Here is a 24,396-nt window from a genome sequence, read left to right as displayed (position 1 = left end):
GCCGTGTCAAGAAGTCCTCCGCAGACTAGCAGGTCTTGAATGTACCAGCTCCCTTCCCCCACCAAATATACTTCAGCCTCTCCAGTCACCCCACCAGCATGAAACCAACTGGCAAGAGTTGGAGCCCAGCTTTGAGTTATTCACATCAAGGGATGTCACTATTTCCAAGTGTGAACCTACTATCAGGGGCGGCTCTATGAATTCCGCTGCCCCAAGCAGGGCGGCGCAGCGCCGGTCCCGCGCCTCCGCGGGACCTCCCGCAGACGTGCCGCTGGTCCCACGCCTATGGTGGAGCGTCTGCAGTCATGCCTGCGGGAGGTCCACACGAGCCGCGGGACCAGCGCACCCACCGCAGTTATGCCTGCGGGAGGTCCGGTCATCCCGTGGCTCCGTTGGACCTCCCGCAGGCATGACTGCGGAAGGTCCACTGGACCCGCCTGCCGCCCTCCAGTTAAAATGCCGCCCCAAGCACAGAAACATTCACCCACCTTCCAGTGAGGGTAATTATATAGTTCCTCAATGAAACAGGAGCCCCCGTGACCCATAAGATCACATACTACATGCCCAGGTTCTTCCCCTGCAGCTCTCTCCCATGCACCTTCAGCTGGGGTACAGGAGCTGTGCCTGTGTGTATACGTTAACCCTTGTTTGTGGTGTAGCTGGATCCTTCATTTACATTTGAAGAGGATTTAGTGCTGGTGAAAGGCACTTGCCGGCCCTGGAGAATGGATGCCTCTATTGACTCATGCACAAAGGACAGCACAGGCAGCAGCAGTGCAAGCTTTCACCATCCTGCCCTAGCCATGTGCCTCAGTCCTGGCCCAGACAGGGGAAGGAGAGCTCACTTGCCATTCCCAGTGGCTAAGATTGCCCACAGGTGTGTGAACTAGTGCCAATGGGTGTGGGGGCTTTAGGGATGTGGACGCTTCTCCACTAGGAACTGGCTTGAAGACACCAAGTTATTTCACAGAGGCCACCAAACCACTTTCAAATAATAACAGCTTCTGGTTGCTGGGCTGGACTATACCTGGGGACCTTCAGGTGAAGTGCTCTACATTTCATTCCCAGTCCTGCGAAGCCATCCAGTCTCCCAGACCAAACCTACCTGAAGTGCATGTGGAGCTGCAGGGAGCATAGGCAGAGACCTTCCACCGGTACATGTCGGCCAGGCTGATGTCATCATGGCCCAAGGGGCTCACATCAAACTCGTTGCTGCAGAGGAGAGGAGCAGAAATGAGATTAGTTTGGGATGCGACGAGTAACGGATAGTGAAAGCCTTCCTCAGGTACTCCAGGGGATGGAGAGGGAACCCAGTGGCTCTGCTTCTTTTTCTTACTGCTCCCCCGCAGGCTTGCATGTATCAGGTTGCATGGGAAGATCTCCTGTGGCTGGTGGATCACTTTGGTGAGTGAGTGATCACGTAGGAGGTGACCAAGCCCCTTTGGAGGAGCAGAGGCACTATGGAACATGTTCTGGGAGTCTGAGATGGACCAACACAGGCTGCTGGCTTTGTTTCTACTGTCCCCATCACCATAACAACAGAGGAGTCAGAGAGGGGAAACCCACATGAAGAACCCTGAAGCTACCATGGGAATGGGATGATCAATCCTCCCAGGATAAACGGCATCCTGTCTTCCCTCAGGAACCCGGCGGTGTCTCACCTTTCAGGGCCAGGGGCTTGAAGGGGTTCTGCCGGGTGGCTATTCCCGAGGGCAGTGTGGAGGCTTGAGTTGGAACCCAGCAGGGGGTTCTGCACAGTTGTAATCATACTGTAGTTAGCTGCCTCCTCCTGGCTCTCTGCATAAGCCTCGGCCTTCGTGCTCTCCAGCAAGTTCGTATTGGCAGGCCCTTTGCGCAGCCCTTCTGGCCATCCGGCCACCAGCTCGTTCCACAGCCTCGCGGTTGAGTTCTTCCAGCCCATCTTGGCAGCCAGGTACTGCAGTTCCCTGCAAAAGGCAGCGTTTTGTGGGTCCCGATGACACAATCTCCTGAAGAGCCGGAGCCTGGCTGCCCCAATCCCACTGCTCTCCGGCAGCTCGGGCCTCATCACGCTGTAGGGCATGGCTGTGCTGATGGAAATCTGATTTAAGCTGGGGGCTAAAGGAAAATGCAGGGGCATTAATGAGCCCATAGAGGCTAAAGTAACCTCCCCCTCTGGATCGCCACCTCCCCCATCCACCCAGTTGGTACAGTGCCCACTGGCTTCGATGAGAGCAGAGGTGGGCCAATGCTGAGTGCTTCTGTAAGTCCCACCCTTAACAAGCACCTCAGTTACCCAACCACGAGGTAGCCAAGAAAACAAACAAACCCAAATCTGTTTCTCCACCTACTGCCGCTGCCTCCTCCTCCTCTGCCTCCTTGCCCGCTCCATTTGCATGGTAGACTTGTCTGATCTGGAAGCCAAACTTCTCTTCTTCCTCTTCCCTCTGTTCCCAGCCCCAGGGCCCAGCCTGAGTGGTGGAGTTACTCTGGAAGAAGTCCTGGCTGTTGAAGCTCAGGTCTCCATGCTCTTCTCCAGGTGGGAACCGGTCACTGACATCGTCCGGGGAGAGAGACAGCCAAGTGGCATTGAAATCATGCACAGTCCCAGAGTCTGCTGGGACTGGGACTGGATGTTTGGCGCTGGAGTCTGGTAGATGAAGGTAGAGAGGTGCCTCGAGAGCAGGGGCAGCTGTTCGGAGAGCTGCCAAGGGCACGTGTGGCACAGTGTAGTCATATGTTATATGGGGCATTTTCCCATTGAAGTTATAGTACTGGAGAGAAAACAAAAACCCTGTTAGCTCATTTGCATGGATCATGTCTAATAGATCAGAAACACATGACCCACACCCTGAAACCTGACCTCGACAGTAAGTGCTTTGTGATGAACACAGAAAAGACAATGTACCCATGATGCCCAGACAAGACCCCCCAGGAATGGCACAACTCAGTCTCTCCCAGAAGGCATTGCTACAGGGAGTGAGACAGGAGCCCCAGCCATGGGAAAGCTCAAAATTCCCTTGCCTGCAGGGCACCTGTGGTCTTGGGGCTCGGAAAGGAGACCGCCAGGGAAGCACCCCGATCTTTAGCTCCTTACGTACCATGGCATTCAGAGACTGATTGGTGGGGCCCTGGGCAATGATGTACTCCAGACCATCCGCGTGCAGGTTGGAAGGGCGGCGGTACTTGAACACCGTGCCAGCCACCCGGAAGTTCTGGGGATTGTCAATGGCCGAGTTCCCATTGAAGAAGAAGCGCCCAGATTCATCCGCCAGTGCTGCAAACAGAGGAGAGGGACAGGAGACTTAACTCCAAGCATACTTCAAGGAAAAGAGGCCAAGAGCAGCCCATGATGACTTGTATGGGGAAGTACTCCTTGGCCAAGGAACATCACCTAGGGGGAGACACTGTCTTGTGCTCCGTGTGTCGCTGCCCTGAGGGACAGGATACCAAGTTGGGGATGGCCTGAGCTCACACTACAGTATGTCACGTTTCTATTCCAGAACGCTTGAACCCACAGCAGTGTGTGAGGCAGGGTGAACGTGCAACATTAAAGAAAAAATGGCGGTTCAATGGCACAGCGGCTAAATATATAGAAATTTCACCTCCAGAGAGCTGGATTTGTTTAGCTCAAAAGTTGGGTGAAACCCACGATTCTGACCGAGATCTAGCTTTCTAACCCTCACCCCCACAAATTCAGGGCTGTTTGGATCCAGTGTTGCAGTGTGAGCCTGGCTATAGTCAAGTGAATTGCAATGGAGGCAGGGCTGGTCATGTTATCTGTGGTCCCCTAACAGCCTCATTCCAGCCAGCTCTCTCAGCCCTTTGCTTTCTGAAAGCACCAAAAATAACACACCAGCTGCGACCCATCCAGAAAGCAAAGATCCAACACAAAGGAGCGTGTGACCCCCTAAGCTGAATGGATCGTTCCAGGTGAGAGAGGATCACAGATGGTCTTATCCATCGTTTATTTCCTAAAGCCTGTATCTATCCCTCCTACGGAAACACCTGCCAGAGGGGTACAGTTATCACGTAAGGGACTGGGCAGGGGTTCTACAGGAATCCCTCAGTGCAGCTAGAAAGGGTGCAGGGAAGTCAGGTGGACTCCCTGAGAATCCTGGTTCAGCTGCCCAGTGTGCTGGCCCCGCCCTGCTGCTTCCCACTCACTCCAGAGCCATGCTGCCATTGGCTCCCCCCCCCCCCACAGTTGCCTGCACCCTCCTCTCCGAGAGGGTCAGAAATGGCAGGGCAGGAGTCAATGCAGCAAGGTGCTGGGAATTCCTGTTTCCAGATCTGCCCATTTCTGTGGGGCTCACACCCACTTAAAGCTGCTCCCCAGCACCTTCCCTGCTCTGATGTGACTTTACCCGCTCCAGCCTGGCTGTGGTCATGCACAGGGCCTCCTGCAGGCTCCCCTTGAGCTTTTGCTCCTGTCTTCCTTTGCTGTCAGGGCCTGTCCTCTGTGCACCATTCCCAGGAGCACAGCCCATGCCCCAACTTCTGGTGGTGGTGACGTGCTATCCACACCGTGCTTTTCTGCGGCTTACCCAGGATGTTCTCAGTCTTCCGGCGCTCGATGATGAGAATGTCCGTGGCGCCGGCAGGGATGTTTGTGATGAACACGTAGCCTGGGGAGTGGGAACAGAACAAAGGGTTGGGAAACCCAATGCGGGAGAGAGACTCAGGCTGCTCCAGCCTCACAGGTGGCTCAGTGAGGGCATTGCAGCGCTGCCAATGGTTTTGTCATGAGTCTCATGATGTTGTTGTTGTCCTTAAAGCCCCAGCTCCTGGAGTCAAGTGGAGATGGGATGAGCTCTGCCTTCATTCTTAAAGAAAAAGTAAGTTTCCAGCCCTTGTGGCTGTGGAGAAAGCTTCAACATGTGACCCTGGTGCATCCTAAAAGCTCAAAAAGCAGAAGGCAAATAAAAAGAACGCCACAGCTATGATTTTTACATAATCCCAGGATTTTAAAGCCAATCTCATGATTTTTGGTGAGCCTGACTCATTATTTTTTTAACATTAGGGGTTGGTAGGCCTGGGAGTGGTTGATGGGCTTTTATTATGTTCCAATGGGAGTAGCCAGCGGCAGCAAGTTGGCTCTGTGTCCATGCAGGAAGGGGTTGGTGCCCTGCAACACCGGGCACACTGCAGAATTACTCTTTTAGCTCCAGGAGAAGGGGTCTTGTCGCAACTCCCCCTTTGGGTGTGTTTGTTTGCAGTCAAGGATTTTTTTTTTTAAATTCCAGCCTAGTTTGTTAAGGTTGAGCTGCTGCAGACCTCAGGAGTTCATCTGAGTCCCGAGTCAAATTTGGGGGTAGGAAGAAGGTATCGGCTTTGGGTGCCTGAGGGAGTCATGCCACCCAATAGATCCACAAACCCAAAAAGATAAAGGCCTAACTACTGCCCAAGGTCGGATCTGAACTAGCAACCTAGAGATCAAGGGCTGCAACTATCTGCTCAACCTGATAGTTTCCCCTTGAAGGAGAGTGAAAGGTAACCTGCAAAGGGAGGAGACAACTTCAAGCAAACGCACAAGCCAATTTTTTAATGCTGGGTAAAGAAGGGTTTTATCAGATTGTATTTGACATTAGAAATGTGAGTCTTCTCTACCATGCAAAACTCTATGGTGACTGGAGACCTAGTGAAATGATGGTATCACAAAAGACAAAAGATTGTATGTCTCACTCTATGGGCAGCAGCAGCATCTTTGCTACTGCAGTCTAAAAAGTAAAAATAACAACAAATGCAAGATGAGCAATTGTGTGGGGAAGAGTTTTAGTCACATTTATGGCCTCTTTTTTTGTTGTTGTTAACACTTTTTGAACTCAGATGTCTAAGACACACTTTTGTTAAAAATGAACTGCCGGCTTCCACCTCACCCCACAGAGACAATGGCTCTATGGCTTATTACAACACACTATAATCCACGAACAACCCCCACAGTTGCTCCCCACCCCCTTCCTTTACTCCCTATGACTGGAGAGATGTTACCAGGCCACTTCATCCTGAAGGCCCCCTTGAAATATGTGTTAACTACTCATGCTAAACAATCTGTTCCACTCATATTTAGCTGACACACTCTAAAGCTATGTCCACACTACCACTTAAGTTGGCTTATGTCGCTCAGGGGTTTGAAAAAAACACCTCCCTGAGTGACATAAGTTTCGCCAGTATAAGTACTTATGTGCACAGCGCTCTGTCGGCGGGAGAGCTTCTACAGCCAAGATCGCTCCCGCCGCTCATTGGGGGTGGTTTAATTATGTCAAGTGGAGAGCTCTCGCCCGTCGGCACAGAGCGGCTACATGAGAGATCTTACAGCAGTGCAGCTGTGCTGCTATAAGTTTGCTAGTGTAGACATGGCCTAATTAAGTTTCCAAGACCTGAAGAAGAGCTCTGTGTAAGGTCAAAAGCTTGTCTCTCTCACCAACAGAAGTTGGTCCAATAAAAGATATTACCTCCCTCACCTTGTTCTACCTTGCCCCTTCAGTTAACATGTGAGAGTTCACCATACAAATCTCAGAGTCCCCTAAGAACGTGCAGAGGACCACATGTGACAATCCTGATATTTAAAAAAAAACAAACAGAAAGTAATACTTATTTTTGAAAACTGTTTCAGGCTTTCTTTAACCATCCTAAAGCAGCACAAATGGACATAAACCCAATCCTCTGGAGGTCACATTTAAAAGCAATGAAGTGGATTTTGGAGTTGGATTTATTCAGAGCTGGTAGTTTTTCCTGGGAAAGGAAAACCACCAAACCAAAAAATACTCCTTGTTCAATGTTTTCCTCTTCCCACAGAAAAGGAGAACGAACTGCCAGAGCTGTGAAGAGTACTGGGTGCAGTTACAACAGGGCTGTATCCAGTAGGGGGTGATGCAGTCTAGTGGAATTACCATCAAGTAGAGTGAGTAGGTGTTCCAGAATGTCCTACAATCAGTATTCTCATGTTATCAGTGCGTCACAGTGTTGCTCTAGCACTCAACAATCCCATCATTCTGTGGGGGGGGGAAGACTGGGAATATGGAGAGGGGTAGAAGTGAAGGGAGTTATAGGGCCTGAGGGAGGACCACGTTTCAGAGAACACTTACCCCCTCTGCAGCCCATTGGCCTGGAGAGTACAAGAGAACGATTGCTGCCATCAAGAACAGCAGCACACATTTACAAATGTAGTGACCCTCCTCCAGGGCTGCCCTTACCATGAGGCAAACTGAGGTGGCCACCTCAGGTGCCAGACTGGGGGGAGGGGCATTAGGACCCAGAGTGTAGAAAATTGTGTCTGCTGGTGGTGCATATGTATTCTCTCTGCTCTAGATGCACAGAGATGGTGGAGTGCTGTGCTGGAGGAAGGAGGGCACAAGAGACATAACAGGCAGGAAGGAGAAAAGGTGAGAGGGAATAACATAAAGCAGCAGGAGCTGCAGGGAGAGAGAGAGAAGGAGGAGCCTCTTATGTACCTCTCTAGCACCCCCAAGAACCTGGACTGATTAACACCAGCTTCTCAGGGAGCTTCCTATTTCCTGCTGCTTCACTTGAGGAGGTTCAGGGAAGCAGTAGGAGCCAGTTAGGCCCTTAAGATGCAGATATCTTCCCTCAGTCAGGCCCTGCTACCAGCCTGCTTATTTGTCCCCTTCAATTGAGTGTTGAGAGCCACTATAGCTGGCACAGAACAGCAGTCATGAGTGAAAGAAGAAAACACCCTAGTGGGGCAGCATTCAGAAAAAGAAAGAAAGCAAAGGAAGCTTTTCTAAGCCAGAAGGAGCTCTCCTGAGATACACAGACACAAATGTTCACGGTGAGCCTTCAGGCCCCAGTGAGGATGTGAGTGGTGAGGAGATGCCTGATCTTCCAGTTAGTCAGAGTGCAGGTGACCTGGCAGCCACTACAGCATCCGTATCTCCATCTCAAATGGATGTAACCATGCACATTCCTGAAGAAAAGTGTAGATCAGAGAAGAGTGTGGTGGAGGCGCAAGAAACAGCTGCTGCTGAGTTTAGTTCCTTAAATCTAGATGATCCAGGACTGTGGACCCACTTGAGCAGTAGCCTGAGGGACTTCCTTGTACTGCATGGGCCACACCAAGTGAAAAACTTTATGTTCCCCAAAGACAATGAAAATAGGATTTTCCATCCAACACATTATTGGCATGACAGTAGCGGTGACAAAGTGAACAGGACATGGCTTATGTACTCAAAAACCCAGAATGCTGCATACTGTTTTTGATGCAAACTCTTCCAGTCTAATGTTTGGGTTCTACAGGAAAAAAGACCTGGAAAAATCTGGCTAGAAATCTGGTATGCCATGAGAAGTCAGCAAATCACCAGAGAGCTTTCCATAGGTGGAAAGAGCTTGAGATGAGATTAAGGTTAAAGGCCACCACAGATGATCAGCATCAAGAGAAGATTGCATCAGAGTTTCTTTACTGGCAAAATGTTCTGAAAAGGCTCATTTCCATTGTGAGAATGCTTGCTACCCAAAACCTAGCACCACGTGGCACTTCAGGTCAGCTGTATGTGCCAAACAATGGAAAATTCCTTAAAATTGTGACGCTGATGGCTGAGTTTGATGCTGTACTCCAGGAGCATCTAAGAAGAGTCACCACCCAAGAAATGTATACACACCACTACCTTGGAAAAACAATTCAAAAGATCATACAGTTACTGGCAACAAAAGTCAAACAGAAGATTGTGGCAGATCTGAAGTCAGCAAGATATTATTCTGTTATTCTGGACTGCACACCTGACATCAGCCATATGGAACAAATGACTTTAATGGTGCGTTTTGTAACAACAACAAAACCTAGTGAAAATGTCCCTGCAATGGTGACTGTCAGAGAGCATTTTCTAGAATTTATTGACCCTGATGATACTACAGGAGCTGGTATGACAAATGTGCTTCTTAAAAAGCTGGAAGATACGGGAATTGCGATAGCTGACATGAGAGGTCAGGGCTACGATAATGGTGCCAACATGAGAGGAAAGAACAGAGGAGTGCAGACATGGATCCGAGAGTTAAACCCTCGAGTTTTTTTTGTCCCACACAGTTCTCATTCATTGAACTTCGTGGTCAGTGATGCAGCATCAGCTTCTAGTGAGGCTGCTGGATTTTTTAATGTAATTCAAAGCATCTATGTATTTTTCTCTGCATCAACTCATCGATGGCAAATTTTGACTCAACATCTGGGAACATCCTCTCTGACACTGAAACCACTGAGTGCCACATGATGAGAAAGTCGAGTGGAGGCAATAAAGCCTATCAAACACCAAATTGGGAAGATAGATGATGCCATAGTTGCCATTATGGAAGATAATGCTATGACAGGAACGGTTCATGGGAGAACAGTGGTAGAGGGAAATGGAATCACCAGAAACATACATAACTTCAAATTTCTGTGTGGTTTAGTGTTGTGGCATGGCATACTGTTTGAAATAAATGTTGTAAGCAAGAGACTCCAAGGTGTTGACCTTGATATATCTGGAGCAATGGAACAACTGGACAAAGCAAAGTCATACCTACAGTCTTACCGGTCAGATGACGGATTTCAAAACGTTCTAAAGAGTGCACAGAAGTTGGCAGAGGAACTTCACACTGAAGCTATTTTCCCACCCATTCAAGAATACAAGAGTCACCGAAGAAGACGACATTTTGATTACGAGGCATGGGATAATCCCATAAGAGACCCCAAACAACAATTCAAAGTTGAATTCTTTAACCAGGTGCTAGATTGTGCAATACAGCCAGTTGAAGGATATTTAATGCAGCTCAAGAAACACAGCAGTATATTTGGGATGTTGTATGATATTCCAAAACTCCTCACTATACCTGAAGAAGACCTACACCAGCAGTGCAGGGCACTAGAGACAGTGCTGACACATGATGACATGCACAATATTGATGCGAGTGATTTAGGTGATGAACTGAAAGCCCTTTCAAGATACATTTCAGCAGGATCAACTCCAAAGGCTGTTCTGGAATATATGTGCACAAATAAGATGACCACCCTCTTTCCAAATGCTTTTGTTGCTCTGCGCATACTTCTAACACTTCCTGTAACAGTTGCCAGTGGAGAATGCAGCTTCTTCAAGCTGAAGTTAATAAAACCACATCTATGCTCCACAATGACACAGGAGAGGCTGGTTGGCCTTGCAACCATCTCAATAGAGCATGAGCTGGCCCAGACTGTGGACCTTCAGTAGGAAGTAGTTCAAATCTTTGCAACCAAGAAGGCACAGAAAGCACCACTTTGATTATTCAAACAGATAAAAATGCCAGTGTTTACTATGCAGACAAGAAAAGTTACATTTGCTGTTCAGGCGTTTGAAAGTTAAGTGTTACTTAAAATTTTTGAAGAAGGCATTTTAAGTTGTTCGTTCTCCTTTATTGGGGTAGGTAGCAGAGCAGTACCATGAGAGGAGTAAAACAGAAAGAAGGCAGAATTGAGACCTTTCAAAGTTTTGCCCCAAGCAAGGGGGCATGGGGGCATCATTTGAGCTCCCCGCCTCAGGTGCCAAAATGTTGTGGGCCGGCCCTGCCCTCCTCGTACAACATTAACATCCAAATGCAAAATCAACTCAGAGCAGAGATAAAAGAAAGTGCATTGAACTCCTAACATCATCTGGCTTGAGCAAGATGCTGAGATCAATAGACATATATAGGACCCCAGCCGTGTCACATCATAAAGAGATGGAGGAAAACCTCACTAACTTACCATACAGCAAACCAAACCAGTTTCCTCTGCTGATTAAGCTGAACAGACAAAATACCATCATTTTGGTTTGCATGGGGAAAGAAAGGCAAGGTATTATTCAGCAGGGCCACCTCGGGGCGGGGGGCAAGTGGGGCAATTTTTCCCAGGCCCCGCAGGGCCCCCCACGAGAATATAGTATTCTATAGTATTGCAACTTTTTTTTTTATGGAAGGGGCCTCCAAAATTGCTTTGCCCCTGAATCCTCTGGGCGGCCCTGTTATTCAGCTCCTTCAGCTGGGACGTTCAGACTCTGCCCTAGTTGGCACTCCGTGTTAGCAAGAAGCAACATGTGAAATCGTTTGATGGGCATCACTTAACAGGGTGTACCTAACTGTGAGATCCCCTTTCGGAAGCTGCCTGAGACCCGGTAGCAAGTGCTGCCGTCCCCTCCGCACACCCTGCATCTGTCCATCGTCCGGGATGAGTAGAGACTCCCGTCGCACCCAACCGGCTGCAAGGAATACAAAAGAAAAGGTCTTCAATCCTGCTCTGGAGCAAGGGGTGTCCACCCCAGACCTACTGGGTAGGTGAGATTCTAAACGGGGAAATCCCTGGAGTGAGAGTTTACATGGCTAGGGCACACAGAAGTAAGCACTCTGAGGCAGGGGTGAGGGGCTGTTTTAGCTCATAATGCACCTACGTTTAATCGACCCACCTTGCTGGGACATTGGTTTGGAATGTCCTTCCCCCGGAAGGGTCTTCATCCAAGAATGGCCTTGCTGAGCCAGCAGGCAGCCTTTTTTAGTGGGGCAGTGTCATTTTGGGAATGACCATCTCCAGGAGTCAGCACATCCAGCAGTGGCAATGCCAACCTGCCAAATCACTGTCCTATGGAGCCTTGAAGTTTTAAAAATAAAAAGTACCATTGCAACGAAAGGGGGCCTTCGCTAACAGAGTAAAACTTCTTGCACTGCTGGGTGATCCTTCAAAACCAAGCCAAGGCTGCTGCTTTTCTCCAGGCTCAAGGGAGAATGTATCCATCTAATGCAAGTACATGGATGCACATAATGATCTCCCCAGCCCAAACCTGGCTGCTCCATTCTACACAGGTATTAGTGTGACATTTACAAGAACCCTATAGCAGCTGTTCAGTTTCACTTTACTGCCCATACTCGTGGTGCTTGAGGACAGTGATTTAAAACCAAGCCCTCAAACCCCGATACACGGCCCTTCCTCCCAGTGCCTCACCTCACACTTGCCATTGATGCAGACCCCCTGGTACGTCCTGTCTTTGCAGGATGTGCCGTCCTGTGCTCGGGCCATCAACTGTCTCTCTCCACTCCTGGTGGTGCACTGGAGGTCACAAGGCTTGTTGGAGATACTGGTGTAATCATCTGAAGGGAGAGAGGTGAGATGGCAATGGGCAGAGCAGCGGGGGCACAGGATGGCTCCAGGACTGACAGTGAGACAGTCTTCTCCTTTAGGTCACTGGTTTACAGCTACCCAGGTCAGTATCAATGGAGTGTCATCACCACTTAGGCCTGGTCTACACTAGGGGGCGGGGTTTGAACTAAGGTACGCAAATTCAGCTACACGAATAGCGTAGCTGAACTCGAAGTACCTTAGTTCGAAGTACTTACCTGTCCTCACGGCGCGGGATCGAAGTCCGCGGCTCCCCCGTCGACTCCGCCACCGCCGTTCGCGGTGGTGGAGTTCCGGAGTCGACGGGAGCGCGTTCGGAGTTTGATATATCGCGTCTAGATGAGATGCGATATATCGAACTCCGAGAAGTCGATCGCTACCCGCCGACCCGGGCAGGTAGTATGGACGTACCCTCAGAGTTCCTTTGGTGGCTTAGGTTACACGATTTGGTGGTTTCTCTCCACTCCTAGGAAGTGGACTGGTGTCCAGCTTATAAAACCCACCACTACAATCAGCAGTGCTGTAGGCAAAATCAGCTGCTGAATGGGCCTGGACACTGAATCCCCCCCCCCACCCAACTTACAGCCTGCGTGGGAGCTTACACTGTTGCTGGCCCTGCTGGATAAATGGAGGCCTCCAGGGCTCGTGATTCAGTAGCTTTCACCACCCTTACCACCAGCATTTTCAAACACGGGTGCCTGGAGTTAAGCACCTAGGCCAAGATGTTCAAAACTGACGGGTGATTTCGGGGGAACCTGGAGTGAGGTGCTGAACATCCACCCTTGGAAAGCCAGGCCCCTTTATGGTGTCTCAAGTTGGGCACTTGAAAACGGAGGCACCTGAGATCACTAGGGCTCTATATCCATATTTAGGCAGCAGCCAAAGCAGGAGACTGCACTGAACCAGGGGTAGGGAAGGCAAAGAGAACGCAGGGCTGGCTCTTGAGAGGGGCAGAGAGAAATGTCTGCACCACAGAGAACAGGCAGCTGCCAAGCAGGAGAATTCCTTCAGAGGGACTAAACAGAGACACCCAGTAGTGAGCAGAGTGGCCTCCCTCCAGTGCAGAGGGTGTTAATTCATCCTGTGGGGCGCAGCTAACCCCACCCCCTCCACAGGAAGGGCAAGGGCAGGGCAGGAAGTATAAAAGCAGGGCCCTGCAGTTCAGTTGGGCCCGGACCTGGGAAGGAAGGAGATGTCCCCCTGGGGGAGCTGAGCCCTCAGCCGAGCCCGCGACCAGCAGTAGGGAGAAAAGGCAACCCAGGGCCCCAGGAGCCGGAGGACCCCGAGACGAGAGTGGAGGAAGGGCCGCGAGACGGAGAGCCTGGTCTCAGCGGCGATGGAGCAGTGCCTCCAGGAGCTGGTAGGAAGTAGCTCAGGGAGACACGACTTTGGTCCTGTTGTGCTGCTGGGAGGCAAGGCAGCGACGCACGTTTCCCTGCTGGCCCCGGGGCAGGACTGCCTGTCACTTCTAGGGCCCTGGGACCCTGTGGAGTAGGGAAGGCCTGGCTACCCCTACACACGACCCCATACACAGGGCTGGATCTGCACTAACCTTTAAGCCAGAAGGCCGGAAATAGGGTCTGTTTGTTTGCTCGGCCCTCAACCAAGTGGCTGGAGCCCGAGACTGTTTAAGTGCTCAGCCCTCATCTTAGAAGGCCTGAGCCATAGACTATTACTGTTCGCTCTAGCCAGGAGGTGGGAACCGGAGCTGGTTCAAGTGCTCAGCCTTCCCCCTTGGAGGCCTGAGATACAGACTGCCTGCTAACTTGCTGGATCCTCGCCCAGCAGGTCTGAACAGTCAAGCGCGAAGTTGCGCAACCACAAGCCAGGTTGCCAACCACTTCACCTGGCAGGCGTCCCAATGCCCTGATGCTGCCCCAGAGATGCAGAAAGCTTATGCACCCACTCACCCCTGAAGGAAACTCTCCTTCTCCCACCCCCATTGACCAGGTTTCCCCAGGTACTTCCCCTCCCCCGTCTCTCATGCTGAGCTGGTCAGCCATGGACAGACCTGGGTAGAGAGGCGTCCAGTGATAATAGTGTTTCCCAAAGGCCTTGGCATTGAAGGTAGCGCACTGCTGTTGTTTGAAGCTGGCCGTATTGGCTGGACAAGGCTGCAGAGAAATCAAAGCTAACGTTAGCCTCCTAGATCAAAACCAGCCCACTACGGAAAGGGAAAACTTCCAAGGGATCGGAATTCCTCTCTTTTCCCAGAGCAGCCTGGCCCCTTAGGTCAAGGCTAGGATCCACTGGTAGAGCAACGCAAGAAAGCTCCACGTGATGTTAGTACAGCCTGCAGGCCCTTCTCCTCTCAAAGCTGTGGGCAGACACTTAGATGGCATGTTACAAAAGGGGCTAGTGGATCTAGTGGACAGAGCAGAGGCTGAGAGTCAGGACTCCTCGGTTCCATTCCCCTCTGCCACTGGCTTGCTCTAGGAGATTCAGCAAGTCACTTTTCTCCTCTGTAAAATGGAGATAATTGTAAAGCACTTTGAGATCCTCAGATGAAGGTTGCTGTGACAACCCCTAGTGGATAGGGCAGTGGACTGGGCCTCAGGAGACCTGGATTCAGTTCCTGGCTCTGTCACCGCTTTGCTGGCTGACCTTGGGCAAATCACTGCCTTCTCTGTGCCTCAGTTTCCCTATCTGTAAAATGGGGATACTGACCTCCTTTGTAAAGCATTCTGAGATCTATGGATGGAAGGAGCTAAGTATTCTTCTTATTGCTGTATTAATATTAATAAAATGCCCATCAGTGTTTCACCGGGGCTAGCAGCATTGAGTCAAGATTGCTGCTGTTCTCAGCGTTAGCCTTGTTCTTATCTATAAAACAGAGAGCTTTAGTCACACCTGTGACTGTCTCAATTCTGGAGCGACCGTGTCCACGTCACTGTGTGTCCCGCTCAGACCCTTCGTCTGCTTGCCATTGCCGTGCCAAATCTCAGGCACAGCCAGCCCTGTGAGCACCCGCTGAGGCCACGTCATTTCCCTCGGAGTAAATGGACAGCCCTGTGAGTGGTTCTTACCTGTTGCTGGCACAGCTGGTAGCGCTTGGATTGGCCCCCACACATGGTGCTGTTTGTGCCCTGGGATAGGTGGAGCCTGCAAGGCAGAGAAGAACTACGCTGTGGGAGGAGTGACCAGTGGTTTGGAGGACTATGAGATGCTAAAACACAGAGGCTGTAAGACAGTTGGGGCCTGTAGCTTAGCACAGAGAAGCAGAAGTCAGGCAATAATTTGACAGGAGTGTGTATTAGAACAGCCGGTTTTGCATCCAGGTTGTCACCCACAGACTATGTAACAGTGCGTAAAAGATGTATTTCCAATGGCCCCAGGTTTAGGGTGGGATGCTCTCACTTAGTGATAGCAGCGGGGATATTAGATTGGACAGAATGGCAGCATCAGAGAACTGCTACCTTCCTCCAGACTATGCCGTTTTCTCGCCCTCTGTCCAGGTAGAATGACTGATGAGACAGTGTGACAGTTTGAGGAATCGATGTTAACTTATGAATTCTGTTTGATAGTGGGGACTCTCTGTGTGTACCTCTATCAGACCTCGGACTCCATGTTGAATGTGGGGCTTGTCTGCCCTCTTTTTTATTACCTCCATCTTAGGATGAAATCCCAAGGGCTAGTGGCACAGGGTTAACAATGGCAGGTCATTAAACCTTGATAGTCCTCTATTCACATGGCAGCCCCCTTGGACAAAGAGTTGGCTGCCACACAGAAGAACTAGGCTGCCCAGGTGGATTGGTCACTAAGCTATGCGGGACTTTGCTCACCTGACAAAGGGGACTGGAAGTTATGAAAGAGAAGTGCTGTCGCCGCTAGCCATTTTGGGGAGAGGGAGACGAGACCAGAAGCAGGAGTGAGAGGAGAAGCCTTGTGCAGGAGGGAAAGAGGAGAGGAAGGATCCTAGACTTCTTAATAGCGTTTGACCTAGGCCCGAAGAATGCTCAAGAGCAGTGAGGACACTGAGGCAGGGAAGGATGTGTAGGTGTTTTATTCTGTGAGTTACATGCTATCATTTGTCTCTGAAGAGGTAAACAGTAAACCAGAGTGGCCGCAAGGTTGACGCTCTGCGAAGGGATATGCTTAAGCAACTTGGATATCTTGGGAGGTCAGCACTGGTCCTGGGGGGCCTACTGGTCACTCTTCCCTGAGTGGCTAACAGGCAGAGTCTGTGCTCAGGAAATGTGCCAGAGGCCAAAGAAAGAGAGAGGCTGGAGCCTACCCAGACCAAGGGAAGTTTAAAAGCACACGGGTCAGTGCATGGGACCCAAACACAGCAGCTGGATGTTGTAATATTAAAGGTATCTAACGCTGAATCAGCAGTAGCATCGGGCCCGGCGACCCACGCTTTCAGGCGGCGGGGGAGCTGACTTCATATGCATAAACTGAACCTGGTTAATCAATACTCCTGGTTTTAATTGAGAAATCACTGCTTCACATGCACCAGCTGCTTGAGATGCTGCATCTTCTAATCCCTTGGCAATCTGAGTTACAAGGGCAGGGGGATGTTAGTTACTTCCCCCATTAAAGAATCAGGCTGCAGTGGTGAGTGTTTGGCAAGGGAGCTTTACCAGGGCCATGACAGACAGTGTGATCCAGTGCATAGCACTAGTGTTAGAACTATTCCTGACTCTGCTACTGCCCTGCTGTATGATGCTGGGCAAATCACTTCCCCTCACTTTCCTCTCCTGCCTGTTCAGACTCTTTGGGGCAGGAACAGTCTGTTATTGAGTGTATGTAGAGTGGAGCCCTGACTCTAGTGGTCTCTGGGTACTACTGTACACCAAAATGATTATTGGCAATAATACTAATTAGAGCTGTTTGAAACATTCCACACACGGATAATGCCATTTTGTCAATGCCGCCATGTTTTGTGGAAATGTGTTGACTTCAGCAACATCTTGTTTTTATGGGACTGGAGCATTCCAATAAAGTCCAAATGGATGGCTTTGTGAGTGTAATGTTTCAATTTTCTGTTTCAAAATGACTTCTTCCATTTTTTAATATTTTATATGATAAAGTCTAAAGCAGAACAAAACGTATGAATTTTATCCAAACGTTACGATCAACCCCACACAATTTTATTTTATTTTGGCTGGAGGGAACTGTTGCAATTTTTTGGTTCAGGTTCGTGTCAGAGCGGCAAAGAAATACACAGCAGCGGAATCTCCTGCAAAACAGATAACCTGATTCCCATGGCAAATAACAAGCAAGTCAAACACCGTGACTGGGATTTTAAAAAGAGTGGAATTCCGTAGCACCCATGATTGGGATGACTCAGACACTTGTCACTTTGGGTATGTCCACACAATTAGACACCCACAGCTGGCCTGTGTCTGCCAACTTGGGCTTGCAGGGCTTGGGCTGAAGGGCTGTTTCACTGCAGTGTAGACATCTGGGCTCGGGCGGGAGCCTGGGTTCTAGGACCCTGCAAGGTGGGATGGTCCCAGAACTCAGCTCCAGCCTGATCCTGGAAGCCTACACTGAATGAAACACCCCCTTCTCCTGAGCCCTGCCGGACAGCAGTGGGCTTTTTGTTGCTGTGTAGACATACCTTGTAAGGGCATGGTACAGGCTTGTCTCTATGTGCAACCACCACCCAGTCGCTGCCAGGCAGATTGAGTGGCAGGATGCTTTTGGAAGCCAACCACCAATATATTGAGTCTGCTCAGATGGCAAAGAACTAGAGGGGCCTGGGAAGAGTCTGGGCAGAAGCTATGTGAAACTCATTGTTCTATATAGCACGTTGCTACTACAGTGCCAGCTGTGCCATGTTACTGGAGCACAAAGATGCTAGGCTCTTCTCCCATGTAGTCATAAAGAAAGAGATGGTGTTTGTATAAGCCACTGGTGAGTGTGCTACAGGTACCCCTCCGTGCCTGATCTACAGAGGATATGGAGCTGTTAGAGCCCTCACTATAGAGGCCTGATCCTAGCTCAAGCCGTGGCATCTTATGCTATTCCTGGTTCAATCCTCTCTGAGTCAACTAAAACAGTGGGTGTCACCTTTGCAATCTTCTGAGACCTGCTTGCATCTCCCAGGGTAAGAATGCCTGGAGCAGGTTAGCTATGTCGATTGATGACTGCTAACTGCATTTGCTAAAATAATGATAAGGTTAATAAATCTCACCTGTTGGGGCATAGCAGGGAAATCTTCCCGCAGAGATAGCTCCGTACAGTGGTACACCCTGGGGGTTGTTTTGGTTTTTTGCCTTCAGTTTTAACCACTGCTAGAGATAAGATACCCCACTTGAAAGAGCAACACTCAGCTCCTTTCCTGAGCAAATCCTATGCTCCTGACAGACTCTAATGAAACAGAAGCACTGTGACCAAGTTGGTTAGTTTCAGCATTCACTGGGCCATTGTGCAGTGATGGCACAATCTGCTGCCTGGCAGTTACCTAGAAATGGCTGCGTGAATTTGGTGCTTGTGATGTCAAAATAATCCAAACACTGTGCAAATTTCCCAGCACAGCACCACCAGTGTGCCTTCGTCCTGGCCTGCAGCAGACATCATCGAGGGGAGCTGGAGTTCTTGACAGTTGAGAAGGGGACAGTCTTCTGGTAGCTGGGGGTGCAGTTTGAGACCATGGAATAAGCATATTGTCTCACTCTGCAGAGCATCAGCAGAGAAAGTGTTAAATGCTGCTGGAAACAAGTTTGCAGCCTAAGACTTCACAGGTATCATCCCCTTGGGATGAAATAGGGCAGCATTATTTCAGGCGGTCTGCAGACTCAGGAAGATATCGCAGCACTGTGTACACTTGGCTGAGGCTTGGAAGGTTTCTTTGCAGCCACAGAAAGCTTTCTATATTTTTGTTTTTAAATGCAAGCTGGAATTCTGGAGCAAAACCCTGCAGTGAGGGGTAGATTCTGCAGCAAATTCCCTGGCTGTGGAATCACAGGGGGCCGGTTCCAAAGCCCATTGACGTCAGTGGAAAGATTCAGTGGGCTTTGGATCAGACCTGGAGGACCAAGAGCTCTAGCTAGGAGGGCACAGGGAACACTTTGGGGGCACTCAGGCCCCCTTTCCCCATCTTTCTCCCATGATGGCAGTGTCTGTGCTCACTGGGCAGAGGAGGGACACAGACACTGGCATGCCTTGTTAGTGGCGAGGTTATTTGAGAATCACGGCTATCTCCAGATGGAAGGCACCTCTGCACATCCGGATCCTAATTATGCAGCCAGCCAGCCAGCCCACATAAAAGAAGGGTTTTTTTTTTTTAGTTTTGAAGGAAGGAAAGAGGGAGGGGGCCATGCCTGGGCTTCCTCTGCTTAGAAGTGCGTTCATGCAGAATGGAAAGGAGCAGAGGAGAGGGGCAGGCACAGCGAGCGCTCTGCACTCTCAGATGCCAGCTCTCATTAGCATCCAGGGAGTCTGGAGTAGCAGGTTAAAGAGATGCCTCTCCAGGGGTCTCATTCATCTCTTTAGTGGAGGTAGGGGCTTCCGCTCCAGTCCCCTGCGCCGCCCTCGGTGGCAGATTTGACAGGCACTAGCAATATAGCCGGGCTGAGAGAGAGCAGCAGGAGTTCACTGGCAGGTGCCACAGGCCATCAGCTGCTGTGGTGTGAGGGAATGGGGGGGGATCTGGGAAAACAAAAGAGATGAGCGAGAGAGGGCACACAATGGAAAAGGAGAGGAAGTCCCAGAGACGTGACTGGGACCAATGCTCCGGGACTAACTGGGCAGTGTCAGAAGCACCAGAGTCAGTTGAGTATGGAGGGTAGGTCAGTGTAAGTGGCTCTAGCACAGTGTAACTGGCACTGCCGTGGTGAGTTTGCCAAGAAGCGGCGCTTACCTGCTGAAGGCACTTGGCAGGGAGATGGGGGGCATAGCAATAAAAGCAACTGACAGGGAGATGTGAGATAAAGGCAGCTGCCTAAGTCCCACCATCGCCAATGCCCTCACCTGTAAGTGCACCTGTAAGTGGGTGCAACTCCCCCCTAGGCCAATATGAGTTGCACCTGCTTATGCCAGGGCTGAAGATGGTCCCTACAGAATTACCAAATCAGTGTAAATTCTGCACATTTCACAGGCCCGCTGACTGTCAAAGCAGGGCACTTTACTTTTCTACCCGCTTTCTGAGCAACATACACCACATGTGCAATACACCCCGTCCTCTACAGCGGCCAGGTGCAAAGAGACAAAGAAGACAAGAAAAGTGGCCCAGCTGCCCGGCCCAGCGTGCTTCATTATTCCAAAATATGTACATTGCAGAGCACAGTTGCCTAGTGTAACCCAGGGGTCTCCTTTGTGCCTGCGTCATAGAGGATGTGAGTCTATTACAGTTCCAAGCATCTTTCACCTCCAGCGGTAGAAGCGCATGCTTTTAGCTCTGAAATCTCTGCTCAGTCCCCAGTCACGACCAAAATGGGGGCCACCTCACTAGAATTTGAAATGTTTCAGATACGGAGCTAATACTGCTGCACTACTCGGAAGGCAGCGGATCACCATGAGAGGGGTGCAGGAGGAGGGAGAAGGATGCACTTTGGGTCACCCCTCCCTGCAGCCAGTAAGAAAGGCTGAGTCTGGCTGCAGGTAGGCTGTAGGGGGCAGAGGAGCCTGTTAAGCGTCTGGCTGCAGCTCTGTACCAGATCCATAAATATCCAGTTTTTCCTGCAACGTCGACTACCTGGTGGCTTTTGGCAAACACAGAAATGTCAATTCTGCTTTCTAGAGCTTGGAATCGTTCAGGGCACGTGAAAGGCTCCACAGGAAAGGAGAGACACTCTGAGCTGGGTGTTGCCTCCCCCCACCCCCACCGGTGCATCCAGCATCTGGGCACCTTATCGGTAAAGGTTTCATGAGTGTCCATGAGCCTGGCGTTAGCTGGTGCTGCTCTATTGCTTACCTTTGCCGCAAGCAGTGCCTCTCCCGGGACATCACTCCTCCCCCGCAGGTACGGGAGCATGTGGCCCAGGAGCTCCATTCCCCCCACCACTTGGTGACCTCTTCATCCCAGGGGCCTGCTCCTTCTGCTGCTTCACTACTGTCCTGACAAAAACAGAGGATAGTTAGCTTGAGAACCCCGGCTCTGCAGCTGCCCTTGGGAGGGGATCAGGCCTCTCCTACATGGATCTTTAGTGGGGGCCACAAGAGTGAAAACCTTAAGTCTTCTACTTTGGAGAAGGTGGGTAGGCCAGCCATGGTAGAGTCTAAACTACATGGCTCCTATCGTACAAGCCCCAGTATCTACCCCTTCTCAAGCACGTCATTCAGGCTGATCCCATCGCTTATAAGGAGTGCACTACACCACGGCTATTCTCTGCTTCCCGTGGCCCAGTGGGGGACGTGGAAAGCAGAGCACAGGGTGGCTCTAACTTACACTGGGTGCTAGGCCAGCCTCTGCATGGTCCCAGGACACTGAGTGCACAGAGGTGGCTTAAAGCTACCTTGGACCCTACTGCATCCTGGCTCCAAGCACAGAAACAGGGGACTGTGAATCAGGCTCCCAGCTTCTATTCCCTGAATCCAACTTTCACTCTTAGGTTTAAACTCCAACATCCCAGCATCTTCAAAATCCCCTTCTCCCCCCCATGTCGAGATCGGATGGACTGTGTGCTGACACTGGGCCATCAGCAAGCCAGTGTCTTCAGCAAGGCCGTCCTCTGCCCACTGAGTAGTCACTGTTACCGCAAGGGAGATGCTTGAGCTCCTGCAACTTCAGCCCCTGGAGAAGTTCCCCTGCAACAGGAACAGGGCTGACGGAGCTTCAACGCCCCCTCCCTCCCATATTTCAAGGGAATGAAGGCGAGCTGCAGGAGGATGCTGAATACGAAGGGGCCACAGCCAACAACGGTATGCTCAAGGTTACGCAGTCGTGTTTATATTGCAGCGTATGATGATTTGCGTGATTCTTGCTTGATAACCTCAGCTGCAGCCTTTCAGCTGGATCTGCACAGAGACACCTCAAGCCCACAGAGGTTTATCCACATAGCTCTAGTTTCAAGAGTGGGGCATAGTTATCTGATCAAATACTTCTTAGCAGCCCCTTATCGGATGCAGATCTTTGGATTTTGGCATTGGCTTCGGAGCTCCAAATCAGCTTTCAATGGGCCCCTGCACCCAGTAATGGACTCCCCATAAAACAGAGGCTGGGTGGTCCCCCAGCTGAGTGCCTATCATCACAGCAAGGCACCAGTAGGGACCCCATTCCTGTACTGTTCAGCATCCTCTCTGAAGAGGGAACGCAATGGAGTTTGCACTGCAGGCACAGCCGATGGTACACATCAACTCATTGGAGTTACAAATGTATTTTTAACGTCTCTCCACAAATGATAAATTCATGATCTTTCACACAAAAGCCCCAACATTTTAACTGAGAAGCGATGTTTCACCTGACCCTCTTGAAGTTGCTATTGCATTATTTCACCTGACTTCTTCAACTGAATTCCTCACTCTCCCACCACTAGCTTCCTTGAAAATACCATTCCCTGCTCAAGTTCTTTGCATCCACTGGGATTGAGTCTTTCTACAATGCCAGCTGCAGAATTCATAAGGATGGAAACATACAATGGAAGCCAAAGCCTTGGACCCTTTGAGCAATATGAAATCATTAATATTTTTGTCTGTTAATGGGGAGAAGGGAGAGCAAACTGTGATTTGCTAAGACTTACCATTACTTAGTTCTTGTACTTACCGCCTCCTCCAAAAATGAGGCCTTAAGGAGTGGGTTGTGTTTCACAGAATCATAGATTATTAGGGACCTCAAGAGATCATCTAGTCCAACCCCCTGCCCAAAGCAGGACCAATCCCCAAATAGCTCCCTTAAGGATTGAACTCACAACCCTGGGTTTAGCAGGCCAATGCTCAAACCACTGAGCTATCCCTCCCCCTCACCTTGGCTTGCATGTCACTGTTACTTCAAATGGTGGTAAATGGCAGACAGGGTCCCAGGAGAGTCCCTTGGGGCCAGATTTGCAAAAGAGCCCCGTGGGGACGTGTTGGGTGCAGAGCTCTTATGAGAATCTGGTCTTAATTGGCACAATGGGATCTGCTGGGTGCTGAGCACTTTTGAAAAGCTGCCTCTAATTGGGGACAGTGAGCACTGAACAATCTGGCTCTTGGAGACCAACTCCAAATCCCTGTGATACGCTGAGTGACCAGCAACCCAGAAAGCAGGTGCCTCCAGAAGCCTTTCAGAGAAGGTGCTGAGATTCTGTGGGCCTCCCTCTGGCAGCATGTTGGACCCTGCCATGTGTTTCTAACCTCTTACACTCCGAGCTGCCAAGTACATTTTCCTTAGAGTTTTCCTCTCGGCAGCTTGGAGGAAAGGTTTCATCTCCTTCAGTTTCCTCCTTTTCTAGTTGGCAGACTCCGGATTGGGAGCTAGGTCCTGCTCAAGCAGGGCTCTTATGGAACCCTGTCGGGACCACCAAATCTTCTGAGGGTACGTAGCAGCTGCATCCCACCCTGTCTTCCTCTAGGGGGCAAATTCCCCCTCACTGCAGCACACCCTTGCGTCAGCAGGGCTGAATCAAGCCCATCATCTGTAATGGTTTAAGCCCTTCCCCTGCAGTGAGCTCTGTGCAGGCCATCCCCACACACTGGCATTGATAGGGCCCCACACAGGTGCAGGGGTTCACCCGTGATGCTCAATGTGGGATCAGATCCTTCACTGCTGCTCAACTGCATGTTGCTGTCAGATTGAATTCCACTTACATTTCCCTGCAGCTGTAACTTAACAATGAGGGCTCTGTAGGGGGAGGTCACTGTTGTACTCTACCTTTATTCTGTGAATTAATTTGACCTCTAGTAACTTTCCCCAGTGCTGGGTTGGTCTCTTACAGGATCGTTGTTTCTGGGGCTGTCCCTTTAAATTGAGCAGAGCCAAGCAATTGCAGCCCTAGAGTGGTCATTTTGCAACAGGCTGCTGTTGGCTGCACCTTACTCCCATCCAGCAGGTAAGAACTTGTAATGCTTTCCTTGAGTTTTCCTTCTCTTATTTCTGAAGAAATGGCACAGGACCTCCTGGGTCACCATCTCCAGTCCCCTGCCATCGTAAACAACTCTGTCATCAGAATCCTGTTATAAACGTATCAGTCTCCATCTTAAAACTAGTTAGATAGTTTTCACCCACTGTTCCTATTGGGAGGCTTTTCCAGGAGCTCTCTCCTCTGAGGATTAGAAACCTTCAAATTTCCAGCCTCAATTTATTCCTGGCCAGTTTATTCCCATTTGTTCTTGTGCCAACATTGTCCTTTGGCTTAAATAGCTAATAGTGGCGCTCATCCATCTCCATGCTACCTTGTGCCCCTGCTTGCTCATTTAGAGTAGCACACTTCCATCTCCCTGCTACA

At 50.2% G+C, this 24,396-nt stretch overlaps 1 protein-coding gene across 2 annotated transcripts in view; it reads right to left on the bottom strand.

Annotated features, from left to right (window-relative positions):
* LOC123375345 (ADAMTS-like protein 2) overlaps positions 1–21,047 on the bottom strand; it is a 30,670-nt gene extending 9,623 nt beyond the window's left edge. Inside the window, exons 1-10 of one of the 2 annotated variants that reach the window (XM_045026123.1) lie at positions 20,949–21,047; positions 15,112–15,187; positions 14,097–14,199; positions 11,912–12,057; positions 11,051–11,174; positions 4,527–4,607; positions 3,081–3,256; positions 2,309–2,753; positions 1,662–2,097; positions 1,106–1,212 (exon numbers count right to left, since the gene is read on the bottom strand). In XM_045026123.1, coding sequence (XP_044882058.1) covers positions 1,106–1,212; positions 1,662–2,097; positions 2,309–2,753; positions 3,081–3,256; positions 4,527–4,607; positions 11,051–11,174; positions 11,912–12,057; positions 14,097–14,199; positions 15,112–15,187; positions 20,949–20,980 — 1,726 coding nt within the window. In that variant the 5' untranslated portion in view covers positions 20,981–21,047. Of the gene's footprint in view, positions 1–1,105; positions 1,213–1,661; positions 2,098–2,308; positions 2,754–3,080; positions 3,257–4,526; positions 4,608–7,067; positions 7,159–11,050; positions 11,175–11,911; positions 12,058–14,096; positions 14,200–15,111; positions 15,188–20,948 lie in introns of those variants that run through there. The other variant, XM_045026124.1, reaches the window with a different exon arrangement.
* Positions 21,048–24,396: the final 3,349 nt, after the last annotated feature.

This window comes from Mauremys mutica, chromosome 8 (assembly GCF_020497125.1).
Source record: "Mauremys mutica isolate MM-2020 ecotype Southern chromosome 8, ASM2049712v1, whole genome shotgun sequence".
Classification (NCBI taxonomy): Eukaryota; Metazoa; Chordata; order Testudines; family Geoemydidae; genus Mauremys; species Mauremys mutica.
This window is presented reverse-complemented; position numbering and strand designations above follow the sequence as displayed.